The 25,514-nt window shown below is 39.2% G+C and overlaps 1 protein-coding gene across 1 annotated transcript; it reads left to right on the top strand.

The window, feature by feature from the left end:
• Positions 1–1,992: 1,992 nt before the first annotated feature.
• On the top strand, positions 1,993–24,074 carry LOC110049808 (cullin-4A-like). The gene is made up of 23 exons (XM_089293172.1): positions 1,993–2,489; positions 5,331–5,550; positions 7,757–7,826; positions 8,252–8,325; positions 9,278–9,376; positions 9,579–9,642; positions 10,132–10,221; positions 10,954–11,036; positions 11,396–11,463; positions 12,802–12,920; positions 13,359–13,496; positions 14,942–14,996; positions 15,873–15,910; positions 16,112–16,178; positions 16,644–16,840; positions 17,592–17,699; positions 18,096–18,218; positions 18,683–18,788; positions 19,380–19,453; positions 20,084–20,182; positions 20,795–20,848; positions 21,825–21,923; positions 22,624–24,074. The coding sequence occupies exons 1-23, from the start codon at positions 2,129–2,131 to the stop codon at positions 22,717–22,719; spliced, it is 2,502 nt and encodes an 833-aa protein (XP_089149298.1). The 5' UTR covers positions 1,993–2,128; the 3' UTR covers positions 22,720–24,074.
• The last annotated feature ends 1,440 nt before the right edge of the window (positions 24,075–25,514 follow it).

Below are 25,514 nucleotides of genomic sequence, written 5' to 3'. Positions count from 1 at the left end.
GTAAAAGGCCTTCGTATCGTCCTAATTATTTTGTTTGTAATCATACTCATAATCAAGTAACTCATACAGTCGCCTCGACCGCAGCAATGGCGGTCATATTTCTTGTCGATTAAAGAGCGAAGTTTCTCGTTCTTGACTTCGACAGAATTCTGTGTTCATCAACAATGATCAAATGAACCTTTTCTAGGACTGCATCCAGACCAGTTATTTTTCAAGTATTGAATTCAGGTGATTATTTCTTGTATCAATAGTCATCGAAAATCACGCTTTATTGAAAACGTTTATTTAAGCTAAATTTAGCACACCTGCTTGACAGTAATTAAATTGAGCCCGATCAAATGGTCGTGTTTCGCCAAGTAGGAATCAGTATATATTGCAGTGGGAGCCCTGGGTTCGACATTAACATCAATATTGTGGAAAATTGTTGCTTAGAACTTAAGTTTGATAGTTAAACCTTAAGAAAAGTCTGGTGGGCCAAGGTAGGCCCCGCTGTTTTAACGGTCAAAATCATCGGACTTGAAGTTGGTTCTTTTTCATGATTTTTCGTACCTTTTCCATTTAGCAGCATTTTACCTAGGAGTCGATGGCGTGATTCCTACCGATGTGTTACAATGGAACCGGCCGTTAACACGGTTACCAATGGCCACAAAAATTTGGCCGTGTTAACAGCGTAGGGTCAGATTTCATAACCGATCTAAATTATATTGAGTGATGTCTTAACAGATATGTCACATTTAAAAAGATTGAAACTTGAATCACTACATGAGAATATTAACAATGGAATCAGGAGAGATGAACATAACTGGTTTGACTGGCTGCAGAAACGGGGTAAAATTACAAAGGATTATACAGGTTGGGATTTCAGAATGTGCCGTTGGCCGTATTCATGGAGTGGCTGCATTAACGGGGTTTGATTATAAGTAAATGAATAGGCACTTCGCTGGGACGAAAAAAATGGCCGTAATAACGAGGTGACCGTAACTGGGTTCCGCTGTATCACTAAAATGTATAATTTGTGGCTCAGATTTGTTCTTTTTATATTGTAATGTTTCCTTGTTCAATTTATTTTCATAGTTTGTATATCTTCCATTTGTTTGGTCGATATTCAACATGCCTACAGACACTCCAACAAGAAACACACCAAACAAGCCACGATTTAACAAATTGATGTCAGTTTTTTATGCGTCTGCCCTCTTATTGATGATATATTGCGTCATAACATTGTCAAAATGGCTGTGGAACCATGAGCCGCGGGGCGAGTGGTTCAGCAGTAAACTTTGACAACGTTATGACGAAATTTATCATCAATACGAGGACAGGCGCATAAAAAAAACTGACGTCAATTTGTTTTTTACAATAACAAGACCCCAAAATGGCCAAATGCCGAGAATAAATGAGGGAAGAGACGCTGTAAACTTGCCGTAAACAAAGATAAGTGAGTTTTATTCAAAATGACGCCAACATTGTCAATAGCTTTTCCCGCTTTTTGATTGGCTACTTAGAAAAGTCCATAAAATCTCATTGGCTAAAAAGTTAACAGTTTGACAGCTGAAAGTTGAACTTGAAAGCTTGCATAAATTAAAATTTTATCCGGCTGTACTCTTATTGATGATAAAAATAAGCCAATCCGGGGCACTATAAATTAGACAGTTAGTGTAAAAAAACTGCTTCTCTTTGAACTCCCACATTTTTCGTAATTGTTTGGTTTCCACTTGAAGTTAGTAGTAGTGGGAGAATATTTAAACAATAGCCTCCATATTTGGCGAGAAAAAAATGCTCGGATATTTGTTCGCGGACATTATCTGTTCCGAAAGGCGTTTTGTGAGCTTTTTCCTCCAAAACTGTTCATTCCCCTGATGTTTGCCTCCATCCACTGCCAAACAACTCCGCTAGTCGAAAATTTTGGCTCAAAAACACGCGAACGACGACACGTTCTCGGCACGCATGCTTTACCCATAATGCGCGAGTGCTGGAGAGATGTCAAATCGAGGCTAGCCCGACCCAGACCTCCAGCTCTCCAGCAAAGCAGGCATGAGCTTTGATATTTTCGAGCAATTCTTATCAAAGTTCTCTCATAATTTCACTATTTACTTCACTTTGGGGCCTCGCTGGGCCCAGAAAGGAATGAATGCTGCCAACAACGAAGGATGCTGACCTGTCTCAGGGGTCAAACGTGCACGAAAGAGAAACAAACGTGGCGGAAAACGGTGTTCCAAGGAAAAAACGACGATTGAGTAACAACGTCAAGAACGGAACGTGTAAGACTTCTCCCGATCCTCTGCAGAGTGAGTTGAATTTTCATCCTCACAAGAAACAAAAGACAGTGCTTCCTGCGGAAGGCGTCGAAAACGCGGATTCCTCGATGGCCGAGCCGCAAAGAAAGGCAAATTTCTCTGCCTACGGAAATCATTTTCATGAGCGCTCTCCTCTGGCGAATAATTCTGCCAAGCCGGGCCAGGCTAAGAAGCTCGTTATAAAAAACTTTAAAGGTAAGAGTGAAGTTTTTCTTTGATTAAAGAGAGAAGAGTCCGTAAAGATCGTCATGCCGCCAAAGAAACTATTCGCGAAAGTAATAAATGAAATTGTTTATTTCCTTCATTGTGCAGCGATGCTTCGTTTTGTGACAAAAACAACAGCAATGCTTCGACTAAAGCGGTTGTGAGATGTCCTGCAAATTTAATCACCTGTATTCTTTACTTACTTGTTGCTTTTATAACGTTCTGTTAGATTAATGCGACTCGCAGTACCAATTTCCAGAGAAAGACCATTTTGTATTCATCATAAACATGAAACGATGAAACGAACCGTTCGCAGTTTATCTCTGTTTATTCCAAATTTGATTAGAATATATATCAGCTCGATTCCGTTCCCATTCCACTAGCTTAGCCAAATACAAGCAGACAAGTGATTGCAATTTTGTTGAAATCAGCCGAACTGTTTTCACGGGGTGTTCTGTACAAGTTTCATCCAAAAAGGGCTGTGTGTACATCGCAGACCCAGATGCATTAACGTAAACAAGGTCTGTCTAAATTTAATATTGTGATTTCTTGACTTAACAATCACAGAAATTATTTCACCTCAGTGACCATACAGTCCACAATAGTGTGTAATGCAAAAGAAAATGCATTGCTCTCTGTCCTGGCTTCCAATTGATCTAGTTCATATTCAATATTATGATGTCCATGTAGTGATGTACTGTACCTGGTATATCTAAATGTCAATATGTAATTAATAATGGTAATAGGACCGAGTGGAGTCCAATTTGGTCTGTAATCATATGAGTGATTAACAAAATCAGACGACCGCAAAGCAGGAGTCCGATTTGTTAATCAAGAGTATGATTACAGACTGAATTGGACGCCACTCAGTCCTATTACCATTATTAATTACATATTGACATTTAGATATACCAATTCATCAAAACTATGACAAAATTCTAGAAATGAACAAACCATCGATTGAGCGCTGAATGATTAAACGTCGTTATGAATGTTGAAAAACACAGCAGTTTACTCAACAATGGCACATACTGTCCAATTACACAGGCATGACATGTACGCTGTCCTATTACAATGTCCAATTACACTGTACAAGCATGACGCGTACACTGTCCAATTAATGCTCAAATCGGGCTGCTGATAGCCAATCACATTCGAGAATTTTGATATAGTTTTGATTAATTAAGAAATAGAAAAGAATATCTTTGATTAACGATTTCTAATTACTTTTTTACATATTAAAATCAGTAAACATTAAGCGTCAACCCACCCACACACAACCGCTCTCATGTGGCTTTGATACACCTGTAGCTCAGTTGGGAGAGCATTGTACTGGTATCGCAAAGGTTGTGTGTTTGAATCCCAATCAAAGCCCAAAAATTTTTTCAGGTCTTTTTGCCAGTAGCGTTATGGCTGCATTCGCATCTATCATCATGTCTACATTAAAATCATTGTTAACTTAAAAATTAAGCAAAATCAGTTGGGAATTGAATTGTTGTTTGAAACTTGCTTTGTTTGCTGTTCATGTGATCACGAGTACATTGAAAAATTTTGATGTTTTAAAATGGCATAACAGTCAATTTCTTTTCTTTAGTGTTCTTGGGTATCAAATTATCCAGTAATATTTCTAAATCTTCTTTGAAACATCGAAGAATCAAGACCTCCAGTCACTGCACGCTAATTAACAATTATATTAGATTATGAACTTGGGATTTCTGTGACGTGGTAGTTGATGAGGTTGAACAGGGGCTTCATTGAGGATTAACAATGGTCATACTGTACTATGGCGGTAAAAGTACTTCCTCTTCAATCATTAGGCTCTTTGCAGCTACAACATCACATGACCTACTTTTCATAAAATTATGGGCTATCACTTAAAGATTGCTAGAAGTGGAAAAAGCATGTCGAAAATATCAAAATGGCAAAGTTTGAGGCCCCTGGCATAAAGAATGAGATTTTGTGACGATTTGAATTGTTAAGGAAAGTACACTGCAAGAAGATTTGTACGGAAAAAGTTGTTGGGGAGTAAGGCTTTGCTCTCCAGCAACATTTTCCATACAAATCTTCTAAATTTTCCAAAAATTCAAACTGTCATATAAACTTACTGTTTATGCCAGAGCCCTCAAACTTGGCAATGTTGCTATTTTTGACATGCTCTTTTTATTTCTGGCATTCGTTAAGTTACAGCCCATAATATAATTTTTTTAGCACAAAATTCTGTTACCTTACCCTAGCTGCAAAGGGTTTACTGTAATGAGGGGGACGTGGGGCTTTGCAGTGCTGCGGTGTTGATTGTTTTTCTGATGCGGCGAATACAGTCCTACCTTGCAGTGTTGTGGTGATCTCTAACTGCGGTATGCGATGTTTGTGTTTTTCATGCTACGGTGTTCGGTGAAATGAAATTGTTTGCGGTGCAGGGGGTTTCTTGTTTGACCTTTCTCAGGCCTTTCTTTAGCATGTAAACTTCTTTAATCTGTGCAATTTACAGTTGTATAGCAAGTACATACCATTGTGTTTAAAAATCCAATCCGAAGCTGATTTTGACCTTTACAGGCATCAGCAGTATCAACACACAGGCAATTGTGTTTATTTTGTGGAAAATTGTTGAGGTGTAAAAGCATTATGTCAAGTGTCTAGAAGTTTGTATCATGGGGCTAAAAATATATGTTGCAGTGACAGTGTTTTATCAACTTGGTGATGCAGTGTTTGCTAATTTTTTTGGCAGTGTACGGTGTTCAAAGCCCTCCATGTCGCCCTCTGTAAGGAAAAGTAGTTGGAGTGGAACTAGTCATTCCAAACAGATCTTAATCCAAAGTCTTTTTGTTCTTGCAGCCAAGCCACATCTACCAGAAAACTTCAAGGAGGCAACATGGCAGAAATTAAAAGAAGCTGTCCAGGCAATTCACAAAAAGACATTTGTCATTTACAGTTCTGAAGAACTTTATAAGGCTGTTGAAAACATGTGCTCACATAAAATGGCTGCAACATTGTACGACTTGCTGAAAACAGAGTGTGAATCTCACGTGAAGTCAAATCTTCAGCAGTTTGTTTGATATCCTTTGTGATTTTTATATTTGATTCTTACCACTGAAGCTTGCCTCTGTCTCCATAGCACTACCCTTTAAGCCCCAGAGAAAAACCTGATTTTTCTAAAATGAAAATGATAGATCGAAAGACCACAAGTAATATACCATTACCATAATATATTAGGGTACGTCCTAAATCACCACAACAGACATACAAGATGTCACAAATTGAATTGAGGAGTCTACAAAGTAAGAAGAATGAAAACATTCAAAAAATAATTTTAATACCCTTAAGTTATTCCTCGTATATATTGGGTATACCCCTAAAACAATAGCTTACACCCAATTTGCAGCTTTGGGTGTGCAGATTTTTATCAGATATTCACTTGACTGTAAAATTGTAAAGCGCAAAAGTTTCAAAAACTTGAGGGGTGGTTAATCAAATCTGATTCAGGAAGGGGGAATAATTTTATGCTTCCAATGTGAATATCTCTCAAAGTTCCTTTTGGAGTCCAAAGTTGAAACGAATTGGCCAAATATTAAGGTTATTATAACATTTTGTGCCCTATGGCACTATCAAGCTTAAAGAGTTAAGCAACTGCATGTACATGTAGAAGTATTTCTACTCACCCCTGGATGGAATGCTTGTCTATCGTGGGTTGTAGCTAAGAAAATACATGTAGTCTCCTGCCAAGATTTTTCTCGAGCCGGTCTCCATATTTCGCAAGAAACCTGGAACAAAATTTTCAACCCCAATCTTTTGCAACGCCTTGAATGCAGGGCTACCAAGCTTCATGTTTGCACGATGGCGGACACAGTACTTGGAAAGAGAACTCACTAAACAACTGCTCAAAACAGTATTTTATAAATTTCAATTACCGTATTTTCCCGTGTATAAGTCGACCTTTCAAGACCTAAAAATCAGTCCAAAAATTCGCCCTCGACTTATACATGGGTCAAAACTTGAGATCCAAGCGCCAGTCAAATAATTGGCATAATAATTGTCTTTCAATGTTAACAAACATGTGATAAACGGCAGCACAGTTTACAACGTATGTTCGCTTAGCGATCTGTCTCTCCATATCAGAGCTTCAAGTTAAAATGCATCAACATTTATTCGTTAAATTTTAACCTGGATCTTGTAGACACTCACTGGCTCAATTTTGTCATAAAGAACCAATATTTTTCCTTTAAATAAAGCTGTAGTAAAGCCGCTCGGAGAAAATATCTTTCGCGCTTGGAACTTCTCTGCTTGGTAACCTGGCAGGATACGAGTGCGAGGACTTCTGTACCAGTACTTGACCGATTTCAAGGCTTGACTACCAAGTTCCCAACACACGCTTTGCACTTTGTTTATGGCGTCGTTTTGAAAGTCGTGAGCTTCTTTGGTGTTTTGCCTGTCTTATAAAGCCACTTTTAATCTCTTCGCACTTAAAAAGGCTTGTTTGAAATCCTTACGTTTGATTTTTGTGAGCATTTTACAAAAATTATCATCGAAAAGTCTGCATGCACATGTGTTGCTAAACTGGGTAAAACGCTCATATACGTGCCATAATAAGCTTTAAAACTGCGCATTGAAACATGCTGTGATTTGTTTACATATCTGTGGTAGCTGAAAGATAATTTTAAGAAATACAAGATAAGTTTTCCAAGAAATTCTTACCTGGAAATTAAGAAAATCTAGTTTTTGGCCTCAAAAATTGGGGGTCGACTTATACACGGGATCGACTAATACACGGGTAAATACGGTACTTTACTTGTTACAGTGGCACTGATACTCGAGGTAGTCAGGGATATGCATTTTTGCATTTCTAAACTTTTCATTTCGATGGTTTGATGTGGTTCAGATATCAAATGATTGTACGTGCGTAACCTAAAAACCCAGTGATTGCCCACCAAAATCCAGCCAGCAATCACCTCTTTCTCAGATGGCGAATTTTGCTGGCAGCCGGGCCTTAGCGACAACCAGGGCTGTCCATGATAAGGTTACCACCAGCTTTAAATTTTTCCAGAGCTGGGTAGAGCGAGCCACAATGCCCCCGGTTGGGGATTTAATGCTGATCGCTCAATCTGGATTGAGTACACTAATCATTAGGCAAATAAAATACAACTGATGACCAAACGTATTTAAACCACCGTCATAGAAAGAAAAATACTAAGTATTAAATACTTAGGATTATATGAAGTAAACTTTTAATTAATTTAGTATCAGAATCCTTGACTATTGTGTAATGATGCCATGGACAGTGAATTATACCTGGGAAAACTTAACCACTGTTGGGAAGATCATTGCAGAGATATGGTATGTAGGTTTTACATCTGGCAGTCCATAAATGTCCTCCCATGACGGTAGATTCCCTCCCTAAAGCACAAAATAATTGCCTGTACCCCCTCCTGGCAGTGTCTTGGGTGTAAAATGCCTCACCCTCTTCCGTGGTAGTACAGACCGAGCACATCAAGGTCTGTACAAAAATGGCAGAGGGCCAATAGTCCCAAGTATGGCTCAAGCAAGCAAGGCTAGTATTAAGTAGTTTATTATGTGAGATTCAAAAGCAAAAAATACACAGCTTTTGACCTTTCCATGGAAACGGTCCATTCAGAAACCTTTGATTTCCTTTAAGACTGAAAAAAATTACTCCTGCTTCTGAAACACAACATGTATAATGTGTCAATCGATACAGACTCTTTCTAGCTAACAAAAGAGATTGTAATTTTTCTCTCTTGCAGATTATGATAAGAAGCATTTTCCTCTATCTTGATAGAACATATGTTCTTCAGAACTCTACAATATTGTCCCTATGGTAAGAAAAACTGTTATTTGAAAAAAACCTGTGAGCCTGGGAATAGTGCAAGTAACTTTGCTAATGATGCATGTAAATGTAAATTATCTATCAAAGGAATTTTTTGGCAAAAAACAAAAAAACAATATATAATGCTGTTAAAATTCTGGGTAGTATCACAGACCTGTTTCACAAAGAAGCAAGTCATGTTTGACTTTATCCATGATCTGGCACAAAACCAACATACACCAATTTCAAATTATATGATTGGGAATTTATTTAGCTAGATGTCAGTTTGCAGCCCCCTCCCTCCACCTTCTCTTCTTTCTCCTCCTCCCCCGCCAAAAAAAATTAAGTGTGTGTATTTTCCCTGAAATTTAGCTAACTTTTCTTTAATAGTTTTGCATTGAACAGTTATTAAGAGCAATAAAAGGTGTGAATGTCAGTAGGCTGATGAATTTTACAGCTCTTCTTGGAAAAATTCACGTACAGTGTACCTGTCTTGCATAATTTCAAAGATCTCTCAGTCAGTGTTGAGAGTTCTCTCATGATGGACACCATGTCATATTTTTTTTGCTAGGCTAAAAAAGCTAGAGGCTCATATAGGGCTGTGCTCTAGAAGTGCCCGGTTGCCACAGGCAACTAACTTTTGCCCTTGGGTAACAGGAAAAAAAATCACTTTCTTCATGTAAGCTTAAGAGCTGGTCACCGAGGATTTCAAAATTTTTCTTAGACCACAGCCTTGTCAAAGAAAGTATCCAAGTGTTTTTAGACATGTCATCTTGCCTTCTTGAAGTTACCACTCTCCACCAGGAATACTGTAGACGTGGTGTCAAAGCAAAATGTCATTTCGGCCTGTACATGTTCTGCACTTGTTACATTTTGGTTAAAAACTGAATTTGAACACATGTTCCACTGATGTTCCTTCATAAGAAGTATCAAGACTTATGAGTTTTCATTTCGTTATCTACAGGGATATGAGCCTGAATTTGTTCCGTAGACACATTCTGAGTAATCCAACAGTTCAAAGCAGAACAGTAGATGGATTACTGCAGTTGATAGAAAATGAAAGGTGACAATTTATTATAATAAACGATTTGATCTTTTGTTATTTTCGGTTGCAAATTGTACAAATTTGTTATTATATGGAGTATCGGCAAGCAGAGAGATCTTTTATGGTACCTGTATGTACATTGTACTTGTCACTTTATGTACTAGCACATGACATCATGTGAAATAAAATGTACTGAGTTCTAATTTAATTTTTATTCTAGACATGGCGAGGCAGTAGACAGAACGTTACTCAAAAGTTTGTTAAGAATGTTAGCCGACTTGCAGGTACTTAATAATACCACTATGTGCATGTTGTAGCTGTTCAGAAGTTTAATCTGTTTAATAGTGATAAAATAGTAATTGGTTCAATACAGTAGATCTATGCAATGAAGTTTACCTATGGAGATACATGAACACGTAGCCCAACAACAGTGTTTTTTCTTTCAAACAGTTACAAATATCTTTATGCTGTCTCTTTGTTGACAATTTTCTTTTCTTTATTCTTGTCACCTATGTTGCAAGAAAAAATTTAAGGATTGCCGTATTACACTGAACAGGGGTTTCGTTAACATTTTCAGCAGGAGGGCAACTGGTTTTCACAGACGTACAAAACTTTTTGAACTGAACTTCTTTATAAGAAAAACTTTCCTCTAGATGGTTAAACCAGGCAGGCAAAGTCATCCTCTCAGCCAGTCAGTTTTCCTGGTGCCTGAAACCCCTGAGTGAAACTAAAGGTTTGATTTTTAAACAAGTTATACTGATGTCTTTGGCTAGATGTATGAGGATGCCTTTGAAACAAAGTTCCTGAAAGCAACTGAAGCTCTTTATCATGAAGAAGGAAACAGATATATGCAGGAAACAGATGTAAGCTACCATTTCTTCCAATACATGTACTTGTACTCTGGGGGACGGATTAATCCGAGTAATACAGGGCTCAAAAAAAGCTTTAATTCCAGCTGGCCCCTCAGACAACCAGCTCTCAAATTTTACCTGCCCTGGGCAAGTCTTTAATTTACTTATTTTCATATTTAGTTTGTAAGCTTGCCTGGGCCCTTACCCATCAGGCAAGTAAGAAAGAAAAGTTACTTGCACGGTAGGAAAATCTACTTGTCTTGAATGACCTGGAAGCACTTTTGGGAACCCTGATAACAATGATTAGAAAGACTCGCAGTTGGTGAAGCTACATGTAAACATCTCTTTATCATAGACAACCATTTTAGTTGGTAGCTCATACTTTCTCTTTCAAATTAACTCAGTTGCGAATTGGGTTGGGGGGCACAGACATCAGAAAGAAGTCTCATATTTTTTTGTTGGTTTTTGTCGGCAAAGGAATGGAAATTCCGTCGTAGCATTTGTTCACTTACCCAGGCTAGTCATAATCCTTTGAGAAAGTACAAACTGTACAGCTGTAGGTCACCAAGAGAGTGAGTACCCTCACAATTCCAAGTATTTTTCTGCCCCTGCTAAAAAGTGCTTAACAGCATTAACGTTGTAACGAATGTTCCTCAAGGCTCGACAAGACTATTATTTATTGTCAATTATTAGCATGTACACATGTAAAAAATCTTTGTTTACATTGGTCTTAAAATGTTTCAGGTACCCAAATATCTTGCACATGTGGACAGAAGATTAAAAGAAGAAAATGACAGACTGCTTCACTATTTAGATCAATCCACAAGGTAAGTGTCCATTAAATGCTTTTTAAATCCTGTACCAAAGTACATGTACATTCAACTTATAGTATCATTTGCTGACAGATGGTCAGATGGATGCGAATGGACAGATGGGTGGACGGAGAGACAGACAGACTGATTAACTGACAGGCTAAGTTACTGACTGATTGACTGTCTTTGTTTTCGGACTAATGGGCAGACAGGTGGGTGGGCGTACAGATGGGCAGGTGTGTGGATGTATTGAGGGGTGGACAGATAGACAGATGAACAAAATGACTAACTGACTGTCTGATTGACCAAGTTACTGATGGCCTGATTGACTGATCTTGTGTTACATTTTTTTTCTTTTTTTTTTTTGCATTTAGAAAACCTCTTATCCCTTGTGTTGAGAAGCAACTATTAGGACAGCACTTAAGCAGCATTCTTCAGAAAGGTATGGTTCTGTATCAATCGTGTGTTATTAAAACGTTCTAACATTATATTTAGGGCTCGAAATTGTGACTCACTGATTGCCAATGCGACCAAAGACTGAGCACTGGCGACTAAATTATCAGAACTGGTCACCAGCTGGCGACTTGCATTTTGTCCTATAACTAAAGAAAACCATGACACAACTTTTGTTTTTAAATCTTTATATTAGGAAATCAATCGGATATGGTGGCTAGTGTACAACTCACCTTTCCGTCCCCAGTAAAATTTATGTCTGAATATTACAAGATATTCGAAAAAATTGAATGTATTTCGACACGTTGATACTGTGTTCATGGCACGCCATATTGTTTCAGCGGTTTCTTCCGAAACTGGGATCGCAGGTGCACTTCAAAACCATGTGCTTTTCATTTGACGCAAAAGTGGCGGCAGATACCAATCAGTGCCGTTGAAGCAGTGCCGTTGAAGCAGAAGCATATGCTTCTGGTTGAAGGAATTACGTGAGTCTTTACATGCGGGGAATGAAGATTCAAGCATGGCGTTGTTTGTTGGCAGTGAAAGACGTCGACTGAGGAGAGCAAGTCGAAAATAAAGAACGGCATTTCAAAGAAGTAGCAAAGGGAAAATACGCAAGGACCCTTGTTTGCCTTACAATGAAAACCACGGAGTTAAAACGTTTTATGCTTCACTTCATTTAAAATGACTATGGAGACAACCATCACCTTCGGACCAGAGACATATCACCTGAGAACAACAGTAGCTTTCTGTAACTGTTACTCATGTTGTTTTTAATTGTTTTCTCTCTTCAATTGTGACTTTTCTTGCATGCGAAGTAAAGTATAAAATCTTGGTCTTGTGTAAGTTATATATAAAATAAGTTGGCGACCAAAATTTTTCCATTAGTCGCCAGCTGGCTCCCGAACGAAAAAGTTAATTTTGAGCCCTGATATTCCTCGTATCAAATGTGTTCTTGACAAGGTTTTGGTGGCAAAGAGAGAATTATTCCTCTTTTTATGCTGGTAATGTTGGGAAATGATTATTATAACATTTCTAATAAAAAAAATGATTCCCCAAATGCTGCAATAAGTGATTCTGTTTTAGACTGGATTTCAATTGTGTCGTAAAACCAAAATCAAACAAATTATGTACCAATAGTTAGACCTCTCAACCAATCCCAAACCATAGTAAGACCTAAACCAAAACCAATGTAATTATTTACCAGATACATGTAGACTCCTCACCCAATCCCAAACGTTTGTAAAGCCAAAACCAAAGTAATTGCTTCTTTACTTTCGACATTGGATTGAAAACGGCTTTATGTGTGCTTTGTATCTTCCTTCAGGTTTTGACAGCTTGATGATAAGTTACAGACTCAGTGACCTGGCACTTCTTTATCAGTTGTTCAGTAGAGTCAAGAGAGGCCAAGACGAACTGTGTTCTGCTTTCAATGAATACATTAAGGTACATGAATGTATTTCAAGAATAAAGGAATGGTCATGCTTAGATTTTGATGACAAAAATTTAATCCTCTTTTCTGTAAAATAGTTCCTGCTAAGACAAATTTAATTTGTCTGAGTTGCACCCATTTATAGAGAGAGGTTGCCGAAAGGTAATTTCTGAAAACCTTGAGCTAGGAGCACTGATGTGCTTAGACTGTACCTTGAATGCAACACTTGTAACTTCACAAAGATGAAATTTGCTTTTCCATTACAAAGTTCAATATTTTAAGAAATTTCCTGCTACGTGTATAACTTAATAGTGGACTATGTTTATAACATATGCATGTACAGTGTACAAAGTAGGAAGCCTGCAGCTGACTGAAACTGGCCAATCATGGATTGCATGATTCCTTGAAAGTCTTAAAAATAAACCTAATGCTTATTTTTCCTTTTGCTCCAGAAACAAGGCACTAGTATTGTCTTGGACCCTGAAAAGGACAAGAGCATGGTACAGGATCTGCTGGATTTCAAAGAACAGCTGGACAGCATCATAGAGGATGCTTTTATGCGAAGTGAAAAGTTTGTGAATTCAATGAAGGTATTGTACACATGAATGTTATCATCTATATTCTGTAAGTTAATTGAGTTACCAGTAAGTCTACAAGATGCAGGGGTTTCAGTAATACCTAGAAACAGTCTAAAAGAACATACGGTACAACTCATTTATAGCCTTCCGTTTAATGTTACAAAAGACACTAGACTCGCCATTTTCCAATACAAAATAATTCATCACATTCTACCACAAATTCAACACTTTTTAGAGATTCAATCAAGGAACATGATAAATGTCACCTCTGTGGAGAAAGACAAATGTTAACCCATCTTTTTGTTACCTGTTCTGAAGCTCAGCATTTTTGGTCCCTCTTTACTAATTGGTGGAGCTCCAAAAACAGGGATAGGATCACTCTCGATAAAAATGAAATAATATATGGCATGACAGATAACTTCGCTCGTCATCTTGGCTTAAACCTCTGCATTATTATAGCCAAATATTATTTATATACTGCCTTAAGAAAAGAAGAAGAGTTTCATTTTGATGCTTTCTTAGCGATGTTGACAAACAAAATTAAAATCGAGAAACATAAATCTAAGTCACAAATTAATATGTGAGAAAGCCTCCTATTGTAGCTAACCCCTTACATGAAAGATATTAACAAATTGTAATGTAAGATATTATTGTAATGTAAGATATTAACAAATCGTAAATAATGTTAGTATTGTAAGTTTTGTTAGTATCATTAAATTGTAAGTTATGTGGACATTGTAAGTAGTAGGTAATTTTTGTATGTAATGTAATGTAATGTAAAATATTGCAATAACAAAAAAAATACCCAGACACTGGGTAAATCGACCAGCTGTGCAGACAGTTTTGCCTGCCTGGTTTGACCACCTAGAGGAGAGGTTTTCTAAAAAAGAAGGCGAGTTCAAAAAGTTTTGCCCAGTTGTAAAAACCAGGTGCCATCCTGCTGAAAATGTAAATGAAAACCCTTCAAGATGACTGACTGGAACACATACATGTAATTTTGCTTGGTGGTGTGTTCAGCTTTTGTCACCCTAAATTGTATATGAGGGATAAATTGTGTTCCTGATTAAAAAAAATGATTAACGTATTTACCAGGAAACTAAGGAACCATCTTGATGATTTACACCAGTCTGTTTTTTCCTCATTTGATTGGTTACATGTATATGGTACTGTCACAAATTTACTGTATAAATTAAGCAACTTATATGCATGCATGGTCATTTCAAACTTTTCCAGGATTCTTCAAAAAAAAAAAAAAACAGTACATAACATGGGAATATGTGAGTTGTGATCACACTTTCATTTTTTTTTAAAATCAAACAGACAGTCTCATTAAAAAATGTCAGACACAGAAGTGCCAGTCAGAACTTGCTCATTTACAGTGTACATTTACATAAATAATGTGGGCTATATGTATTAATGATATTCTTTGGTTTCATTTTTATGTGCTTTCATTGTAGGATGCTTTTGAAGCATTTATCAACAAAAGACCAAACAAGCCAGCGGAACTGATAGGTAACTGCTTGTGATTCTTGAAGCTTTACATACTACATTTAACTAGATCCATGGCTCAGTAATCTAAAGTAATTCCATATTATAATTACCCCTAAAAGTCCTTTGATTAGGTGTAGTAATTGGACAGAGTGGAGTACAATTCAGGTAGTAATTGCGCAAATAATTTCAAAATCAGATGAGCGCGAAGCGCAAGGTCGATTTGAAATTAAGAGCACAATTACTCCCTGAATTGTACGACACAAGGTCCAATTACTAATTAATCCTATCTATAACAAATTTCTAAATTAAACATGTCTTTTGAGAACTTCTTTTGAACGAAAACGTCTGTTTCTCTTTTCATGTCTTGAAAACTGTAGGAAACATCACGAAGGAAGCCATTAAAGCACGCGTAATTGACATGCGAACCACATGGGTATCCAATTACAGGTATCCAATTACAAAAAATTCAAACTAGATCCCTGTAATTGGACACCCACGTGATCGCGCGCCGATTACGTGACAAATAGGCACTCGGAGAACCAATGATGACCGAGAATTTTGTTATAGATACGATTAACTCTGATCTAGGGGTTTATGTGATTCCTTAATATGCTTATGTGTGTGTCTTAATCTTTCAGTATACTGCATCATCATACATGTAGAGAGAGAGATTAGTCCTAGTTTGCCTTTGGTCTGAATGTTATTCTGAGTTGAGCTGGTGCTACATGTACATTGTATATTCTTATGACCTTTGTACATGTAATTATATTTTCTAAACACGTGATGAACATGGAAGATTTTATTCTTTCTTGGGGCATTTTTGTTTTCAGAAGTTCATAGCACATTTATGACTCTGTCAAGTGTTGACTTATTTGTTTGTTCCTTCACCTCTGACAGCAAAATTTGTTGATTCCAAGCTAAGAGCGGGAAACAAGGTAAACAAGTTTAATGAGTTGATTACACTAGTTGACTATTGTTTGAATATGAGTAAATAAAAATTTCTTGTTGTTACTGCATACAAAATGGAAATTTTCAACAGGATTTGCTTAATTGATGTTTCATAATTTACTTGTGGTCAGTAAGGAAATAACAGTGCAGCATGCTCACTGTAACAATTTTTTTTTTAAATTCTTTAGGAAGCAACTGAAGAGGAACTTGAAAAGCTTTTAGACAGAATAATGGTGCTCTTCAGATTTATACATGGTATGAAGTACAGTAAAACCTGTATTAGGCAGACACCCTCAGGACCTTTGAACATTAGTGTCTGCTTAATACAGGGTGTCTGTTGAAAACAGGTTCCCTTACAATTCAACTTAAAAGGGTCATATTGATATTCATCACCACGAAAAGGCTTTGAAAGGGTCAAATACATGTAACATTCTTGTGAATGGTCGATAATTGTTAAATAACATATTTCCATAAACAGTGACAAGTATACCAGGTTTAAGGTGGCAGCAAATTGAATGCTAGGGTTATCCTGCCATGGACTTCCATCGTATCGGGGGGGGGGGGGGGGGGGGGGCGGAGAGTAAAAATGCAGTACTTCTAGTTCCAGCAACAGGACACACTTTCGCCCTATGCAGACTTAACATGACTTGTTCATGTATTAGGCCCTATGTACGAACTGCGGACCTATTTTTTTTAATCTCATTGTCCTGTTTACTGTAGGTAAAGATGTGTTTGAGGCATTCTACAAGAAAGACCTGGCCAAGAGACTGTTAGTTGGCAAGAGTGCTTCAGTTGATGCAGAGAAGTCAATGCTGTCCAAACTAAAACAAGAATGTGGTGCAGCTTTCACTAGCAAGCTTGAAGGAATGTTTAAAGACATGGAGCTTTCTAAGGACGTGCTTCTTCACTTCAAACAGGTGTGGGAAAACCAAAAAGTTCATGGAAGTTGTTTGGAGTTGATATTTAAACTGTATTATAGGTTCACTTGATCGAAGATTATTGTCCCAAACCAGACAGAAAAAGTAAATTATTATCACGGATGTTGGGCCTTGCAAGATGCGGCAGTGATTTACTGGCGCGGCGAAATTCTCCCATGTAATATCTGTAAGAAGGGTCAGTAGACAGGGATAAAGGATTGTTGTTGTTGTTGTTAGTAAGGAGAACCGGTAATTTAATCAGGAATTGAATTATGATAACGGTGTTAGATTCTTGCCACTGGCTTAACACTAAATGCACATTGTGTCCAGACCAGTAAGGAACATTGATTGCCTTATAAATAGTGCGTGCACAGGACTCCAGATTCAGCGGTCAAGTGTCAAGTACTAGCTGAGATCATTTTGTTGTGTTCATGTGGAACTTAACTGTGCTTCTCTCCACCCTGGTACATGGTAACAATGAATGAAAAACGACTGATTAAGGGGATATTTCCAAAACGTCCCGTCAACATGTCAAGCTCTGGTCCTGCAAAGCCGTGTTAACAATGAAGGATTTTATGGGGGAGGGAGAGGGAGGCAGGGGACGGGGGTACGAGGAGGAAATCCTGCCATCTAGGAGTAGACATATTCTTAGTCCCTTGTGCTTAAGTCTTAGCCTGCTGGTCCGCTAGGTTCGACTGCAGACCTACCCGACAACTTTACATGTTACAACCAGCCGTCTTTTGCCTTGCAGTACCTACAGCACCAGGACCTTCCAGGCAGTGTGGACATGGTAGTAAGCATCTTGACAATGGGCTACTGGCCTACCTACACTCCAGTGGAGGTGCATCTGCCGTCTGAGGTAATGTCAATTCTGTCTTGGTAGAAAGTTTGAAAGGAGCTAATACTCGGATGGTCTTTGGGAACGTTATATAAGCAGTGCAAAGTGCAATTAATGTGCAATTAATGCTCGTGAATCTTGTGTCGTCCACACTTTTTACAACACCTTTTGAGAAACAATTTTCGTTTTTTTTAAGTTTAAATTTGAGTTGTACCCTCAGACCATAACACAATACAGTTTTGGGAACGGATATTTGAGTTAAAAGTTTCCATTAGAAAAAAACAAATGTTTATGTCTTATATGAGCCACGTTACACTTGCTTACTTGGTTATTTTGATGTTTTCTGGAAGTCTTCCTCTTACATGACTTCATATCATAAGTAGAACCCCTTGTTAACTGCCCTGTCTGTGATTTCAGATGGTTCAATACCAAGAATCATTCAAGACATTCTACATTGGAAAACATGGCGGTAGAAAACTTCAGTGGCAGAATACGTTGGGACACTGTGTAGTCAAGGCTGACTTCGGCCCTACCGCGGAGGCGAGTCTTTGTTAAAATCGAAGTTTCGCTTATAAAGGGTTGGCACCACTTTTCATGTGCAATTCCCTTGGGGAGCGAGGGAGCGCTATGGCTGGTTGTGTTGTCATTTTGCACGAGCCACGAGGCTTTGTATAAAAACACGGTTATATCGTGTCATTGCATTTTGTTGGTTTTATTTCGATGATGAAAATAGAAAAAGTCCGCTTGCTTCCTTGACCTGATGCTTCAAGACTCCCTCAAATTTTTGGAGAATTAAAAAGTATTCAAATCAACCATGGCTTGTGAGCGAATTCACCCAACTTCCTCTTGTGTTTTTTTTCTCCTCTGATGTACGTGTTAAAAGACTCATAAATAAGAAAGATTTTAGTCATGTTTGTTAGCGAAACGATTGTCTTCCCAAACCTGATTGCAATCAGTGTTTCAATAAGTGAGCTATTGTAAGACGTTTCTCTATTACATTGTAGGAGAAGAAGGAGCTTCAAGTGTCATTGTTTCAAACCTTGGTGCTGTTAATGTTCAATGAAGGAGAGAGATTTGTTCTGGACGAGATCAAGCAAGCCACGGGAATAGGTGAGAACTTCAAGCTTTACAATGCTATGCGGAAAAAAATACAGTAAAATTTGAAATAAATCGTCTTTACAGTCTTGTTACCGACAAACCTATGGCCCTTGGATTCCGTACTGAATTGGAATTTAGAAATGTTTGTTTCTATGGGTAGAAGAAAACCAACAACAAAACTCGATTACTTGTATGTATGACCTCCTAAGTCTAAATTATTGCACAGAACTTTGTACAGTAAAATCTCATAACCCCTGCTAGCCTTGAGTAAACAATGACGGATTGTGAGCTCTCTGTAAACTTGAGACAGCCAGTATTTCGCTCGTGTCGTCTCTGAGCTACATTCTGGCCAGCTTCGATTTTCCCTTAGAAAAGACATGTAAACGAGTACTCTGCGCATGTTCACTCAATCGGCCCGCTGACCACATGTTTTCAGGTTCAATCGTCCAGCTCCAACTTATCGCCAAGTTAATTGTACCAGGAAACGGTTTGCCCAGTTATCAAAATTTTCAGGATGGTGGCTCGACTGCTGAAAAACGGCAAAAGAAGAGGAAGTGTGACACAGGAGAGATGCTATTGACTGGGTTTTTGTTGTTTTTGTAGAGGATGGCGAACTAAGACGAACACTACAGTCCCTTGCTTGTGGTAAAGCGCGTGTTCTCATCAAGAAACCCAAGGTACGCAAGACTCGATGATTATCACTGTCCTTTATGTACCCAGAGAGTCTAAAATGGGTGCTGGACTTTCACTTGTCTCAGCTATGATTTAAACAAATTTCTCATCTCCCAGTAAATTTTGCAGATCTCAGATCTTGATTATCTGGCAAAAAGCGCGTTATATTATTCCTCAGCTGACATTGAACAGTTTCTCTAATTCTCAGCGAGCAGTTAAAACCCATCCAGGCCCTCTACCCACACTAGAGCTCTAAGCCCGCAATAGCGGGCCTCAGCGGTAGTCGTTCAACAGGTTGTTTTTGTCGCGCAATCGCTCTGTTTTGTCGGTGTAGATGGCGATGTTTTGCGTGCGAGTGCTTTGTTTCTGCGAGGGAGCCGCGAACGTGATTGTTGTGACAGAATTTCCTGCTCTGATGTCACAAATCTTTTAGGGAAAAAAACACTATTTTCTTGCGGGACACAGCGGGTAATCTCGAGCGGGAAAGATAGCGGCAGCTTGGGTAGCCAATCACAGCGCAGGATTCAGTTTATTGTGCCCGCTCATGGAGCTAGCCATAATAAGAAACTGTATGTCATCTTGTGGGTCTTTCTCCTTTCTTCTGACCGTGTTTTCCTTCTCTCCTTTCTTTGTAGGGCCGTGATGTAAATGACGGCGATCAATTCTTCTTCAACAACGAGTTTAAACATAAACTCTGTCGAATCAAAATCAATCAGATACAGATGAAAGAAACGGTGAGAATGAAGCCTGTGTGTTCACACTGTGCTCACGGTGTGAGAGAAAAAGACTCGTCGCCAAAATCAGTGTGGTTACGTCGGCGACACAAGGCGATTTCTTCCTATTGCTTGGAAATAATCTGCGAACTAATAGTTACGATATACCGCCGTATTCTAAACCTTTATTTCTTGTATTAAAAAATTAAGAGTAAACGATAGATAGATTAGTGGCCATGCCCTCAAACAAAATCTACGGGTATTTTTTTCGTTATTGATGTTGTTTCGAACTTCTTGTATGTAACACAGAATTCGTGTAACAGCCAGACTACAAGTAGTCCCTCTATCGCTTAGTCCGTCGAGAGTAACCGTAAATAAACTGCGAGGAAAATTCCCGCGCTTAATCCTTTCGCGCGCTTCTTGTTCCCAGGATTTCGCGCGGCCATCTTTTTCTCTCGGTTTTCTTTCGCGGCACGCACAACGGACAAAGAGAATGAGGGACTACCCGTACTCTATATAATAACTTGCCCTAGCTCTTTTGAGCATACCAAAGATTCAGCCTGGCGCGATAGAAGTGTGTCGCTTCTGCCTGTTGTTTGCTTCAAAACCAAAACTATTTTTTTCCCTTCTTAGCAAGAGGAAAACGTCAACACAACAGAACGAGTGTTCCAAGATCGACAGTATCAAGTGAGTGGATTTTCGTTGCTATTTTTGTACTTTTTCCTCTCTTTTGGATGGTGGTGTCTGGGTCAGTGTTTGATACATTGCATGAAGCTGTGGTGTGTTCCTATTGATCTTTCTGAATTCTAGTCTGTCTGATAGTCAAGTAGTGGGTTGTCGTCTGCACATAGTTTTTAGAGGAAAATGGTTATGAAGCCCGGCAAACATGAAAGGAACAAACAAAGATTTCAAGATTTTTGTTGGAAGGTCCACTACAGTGCACAATCTTTTGTTTTTCGCTCATACACTATGCATAAATTACGTGACCAGAATGTTTCTGTTGGTTAGTTCCTCAGTACGAAGCAAACTAATATTGAGTTTTGTGCACGGTCAAGGCCAAAAAAGAGAACAAAAACATACAACAAAGAAATTTGTCGGGTTTCATAACCAATCCCCTGTATTGACTATGGTCTGCCTGAGTGACATTGTGCGTAGAAATACGGAAAATCGATAATAGGAGACTGGTTCACACTAACGACATAACAACATAAACATAACGACTTAAAAAGGACATTACGTCGATATGTTTTCAGTGCAAATATCCTGACTTATAAGCCATCAAATATTTTCACTCGCACACACTTGGTCTTAACGCGTCCCGTCACTGAATATGTTGTTTTGCGTTGTTTTATAGCAGTGAGTGACAAAGTAATGTGCTAATATTTATAACGCACGTCCATAGAATTCTCGTTGCCATTGTTGTTGTGATTTGCTTAAATTCTCTAGTTACACCGAAGATATACTTCGTGCCATCCCTAACTCTAAGTTAAAATACTTTTGATTGGTTGCGCTACAGCTGATGGTTTTCTATACTCTCCTCGCCTGCGTAGTTGAAAATGTATTGATATTGTTTAAAGAAATGTGAAGTTGATCATACCTGTAGAGTCGTACCCACCATTGTGCCTTATTCCTATGGAGTATAACTACTGTGTTCTATGTGCAGATTGACGCAGCTATTGTTCGTATCATGAAGACCCGTAAGACGCTCAGTCACACGCTCCTCGTGACTGAGTTGTTTAATCAACTCAAGTTTCCTGTTAAGGTAAGGATCCTAACTGACCAGGTAGTCATCTTAGGATTTTTGTTGAAGCGAGGCAAGTGCGTCTTGCCGTGTACCATCTCCCAGGCGCTGGTTTAGTTGGGAGCGCGGAAATTGGGGAGAGAAATAACAGGGAACGGGCTTGGGACAAGAAGCACCGCTTTTCCGTTCCGCACCCCTCCCCTGTGTTTCCTCTCGCCGTTTAAACGCTGTTCCAAAACTGAGCTACACTTTGTATAAAATACTACACATTAGTGCGACAGGAACAGCGGTTAGAGCTGCATTGTGAGAAAACAAATGCAATGCAATGTTGAGCCTTTCAGTACTAGAAGCTGGAAATTTATGAGTCAACTCTAAAGCAAGTGTACGTGCTTGAAAATTCGTTCTGTTATTATTTCATTTGTTCCACTTCAAGAACTGAGATTTACTGTTAAGTGAGTGAACTCGTGCTTTATATGTTCCATTTGTCCCTTTGGTTGGCGAGTCAAACATATGCGAAGTGTTTACTCGGAAAACAAGTTGGCTCGCCCACAAGGGTTATCCTACCTTCCAACTAAGTGAACCTCCATCCAGTATCACCCAGCATCCGAGCCACCTTTTGTGTGAAATTCTGTCGGTTAGGGTTGGTGTGAAGGGTGACCCGTCGACCAGGGTGAACATTTCTCCTTTTTAAATCGTAACCTTTCTGTTGTGTGCATTGCAGCCTACAGATCTCAAGAAACGCATCGAAAGCCTGATAGAGCGCGACTACATGGAAAGAGACAAGGAGTTCCCCAACCAGTACCACTATGTGGCGTGACACTACAGCCAGCCGTCACGCGCGCTGCGTTACTTCAGACACCCATGTTAATGTCCATATGATTATGGTTAGATGCTGATACTCGTCATACAACAGCACTTTCAGTTTTCTGTGGTTGGACTGGCGCGGAAATCTGTCTTGTCGTCTACTGCCAAACAGTTGCCTAGTGTCTGCAGAGTGAAATCCAAAGGCTATCAACGTGTTACTTCTCCTAACCGACTGTCATGCATTCTCTGAGCGCTAGTTTTGAGAAATTAAGGGTACATTAAGACTATCCCTTAGAAGATAATTTGTAATTGTAAGGACAAAATAGATGTTGAGATGTAAACCAGAACGGGGGAATCGCGAACAAGGTGATAGAATAGAGGTCACGCGTTTGCACGCGCGTGTTAGCGCTTCGCGTCTCGCGCGTCTCGCGCGTCTAGTGTTATTGTACATGAAAACGGGTCTGCGGAGGCTTATCCTTACAGCTTGCAAAGGACAAACTATGTTAAGCTTGACGTGTTTGGTGTAACACACACTTCTTTAGTTTGCATGTGAACTGTTTTGAAACTTAATTTGTCTTGCTTACAGAAAGAGTGTTTTCTTTCTCAAAGTTCGTCAGCCTGATCTACTGAGACAGCTTTATTTTGCCAAACACAGTAAGCAAAACCGAATGACACCCTAAAACATTTGCCTCTAACTTGGCAGGAGCCTGTGTGTGTCCCATTTAGCATTCTGTAAACAAAGAAACTGTAACGCTGAACAAGTGGTAACGGCCAAGTGTAGTTTTGTGACGCGTGACCTTTCAGAGAGGGTGTATGTTGTTTTGGTGTTATTGGTACAGGTAACGCAAGGTGTTAATGACAATAATCTTTAGAGAATAGCCATGTGGTTGGCAACCAACACTCTCCACGTTGGCGACGGCGGAAAAAAGTCTTCCCTACTATTATCGTGACTTCTGTCGTTCCGGGACGATACCGGATGTGAAAAGCTCACTTTCTGTCACAAACGCGAGTGCAATACGACCGTTGCCCTTCAATTGAGCCTGCAGTCATAGTCAAGCGTTCAGTTGTGCAAGAAAGACATGCAAACGAGGCATTGGGTCACCGGCATGACTCAACCGCCTCGTTTACATGTTGTTTTGACTGTAAACCGCTCAGCGCTGTAGTTAGCGCCCTCAGTTCTACCAAAGGACCTCCTTTTTGTACAAAGGTATTTTCAGGTTGTCTAGGACTCATCGAGTAAAGTCATTTGACCAGTGACCCGGTGTATTTTATGTTCTTATAGCTTTGTGTATATTTTGACCTTTTTTTGCTTCGCCTAATCGGAGTAATTAAATAGCTTGTTAATAAAATACCCAATAGTTTTAGCAACCTTGGTTAGTTGTTGTTTTGTAATGTTTTCACGAAAATGGCGCTAAAAATAGTCCTTGTGTAAGCAAAGTTCTGCTAAGTACCGTGGTATTTTAGGGTGTCCAGTCTTGCCAAAAAATGGCAATAATATTTAAAAAGGAGCTATGTCACGGTTTGCGTGTCTTGGAAAGTTTAGCCTAAACTTAAGCTCGTCGTTTGTAATCCATGTTAATCTTCTTGTTCCTTTGTGGTTTATTATTATCTCTGGTGTTTTTCTGTCTTAGGAAAGTCCTATTTTCAGCTTTCCTTCAATTAAAAAGTAATTTTGTGCGTGGCTTAAACAGCTTGAAATGCTGTGATTGAGCTCCTCTAGGGAAAATGTTAGCTTGCAGTGGCGGATCCAGACCTTGAGCTACGGGGCGGGGGTGGGGAGCGGTTTTGTTTTGCTTGCCCTGCCGGCTTTTCTTGCTTCTGTGATTTCTTTTGTTTTCTTTTTACCCAAAGTAAAGGGGGGCGGGCCTCCCGGGCCCCTCCCCTAGATCCGCCACAGGCTTAGCTACTTCGCATCTCGTGCATATGACCATTTAAGTGTCATGCAGGGGGGGGGCACTGGTCAGGAAATGGTCTAGGAAAAAACTCGTCAAGGTCAGGGAAAGTCAGGGAATTTTACTTTCGGTCAGGGAACTTGGAGATAATTTGACACGGCTGCTTTGATCTGACCATTGATGGCGGGAAGAAACATTTGGGGTCAATGTGACTTCAACGGTGGCTTTCCTTAATGAAGAAGGAAAAATCAGTCTTGAATGAATGGGTGAAAAGGGAGGCTAGAAGCCGCTTCTATTTCTTACATTTTGTACTTGTGAGTGGTCAGGGAAATTTTATTTTTATCGGGGAAAAGACGGGGAATTCTGTGGCAACTGGAAGTCAGGGCTACCGGAATCTCTGTCTTCAAAAGCTCTCTGTTTATTTTGGGTGGTCTTTGCAGCAGAACTCCATGCACTTTCAGCGACGCTTTGGCAAATCTCTTTCTATTGTCCCCAAATCCCCCCATTTTTTTTTTAAAGCGATAAGTTTAATCAGAAGCTTATCACCTCGATAAGCTTCATCTTTAATCCTTGGCAAATCCGAGAAAAACTTTTCAATCCGTAAATTGTTTTATGTCGCACTGTGCTGAGCCTGTGTGGTAGGTGGAGTAAAATGGAAGGCGGTGGGGAATAAGAAAAACGTCTCTCTCTCCCTTTCCCATCTCCTTCATGAATACGCCCTCTTTCGCTGTATAATTGTCCCTCGTGCCGTTGTGACGCGAAAGAAAACCGCGAGGAAAAAATGGCCGCCTGAAATCCCCAGGATTTTGCGCGGTTATTTCTTTTTTCGCAATTTTCTTTTGCATCATGTACGTACGACGGACTAAGCGAAAGAGGCCCTACTCGTAGCTATAGGCTACCCCGGCTTTTCGCGTCC

The sequence above is a fragment of the Orbicella faveolata genome, unplaced genomic scaffold, assembly GCF_042242905.1.
Source record: "Orbicella faveolata isolate gen_17 unplaced genomic scaffold, um_ofav_v1 contig_25, whole genome shotgun sequence".
Taxonomy (NCBI): domain Eukaryota; kingdom Metazoa; phylum Cnidaria; class Anthozoa; order Scleractinia; family Merulinidae; genus Orbicella; species Orbicella faveolata.
This window is presented reverse-complemented; position numbering and strand designations above follow the sequence as displayed.

What these genes read in the sequence shown, in the direction of transcription:
- LOC110049808 (XM_089293172.1), top strand. Translation starts at nt 2,129, where the DNA reads ATGCTGCCAACAACGAAGGATGCTGACCTGTCTCAGGGGTCAAACGTG. An exon ending in AGCTAAGAGCGGGAAACAAG is followed by an intron (nt 15,911 to 16,111) that starts GTAAACAAGTTT and finishes TAAATTCTTTAG; the next exon opens with GAAGCAACTGAAGAGGAACT. An exon ending in TCCAAGATCGACAGTATCAA is followed by an intron (nt 20,849 to 21,824) that starts GTGAGTGGATTT and finishes TTCTATGTGCAG; the next exon opens with ATTGACGCAGCTATTGTTCG.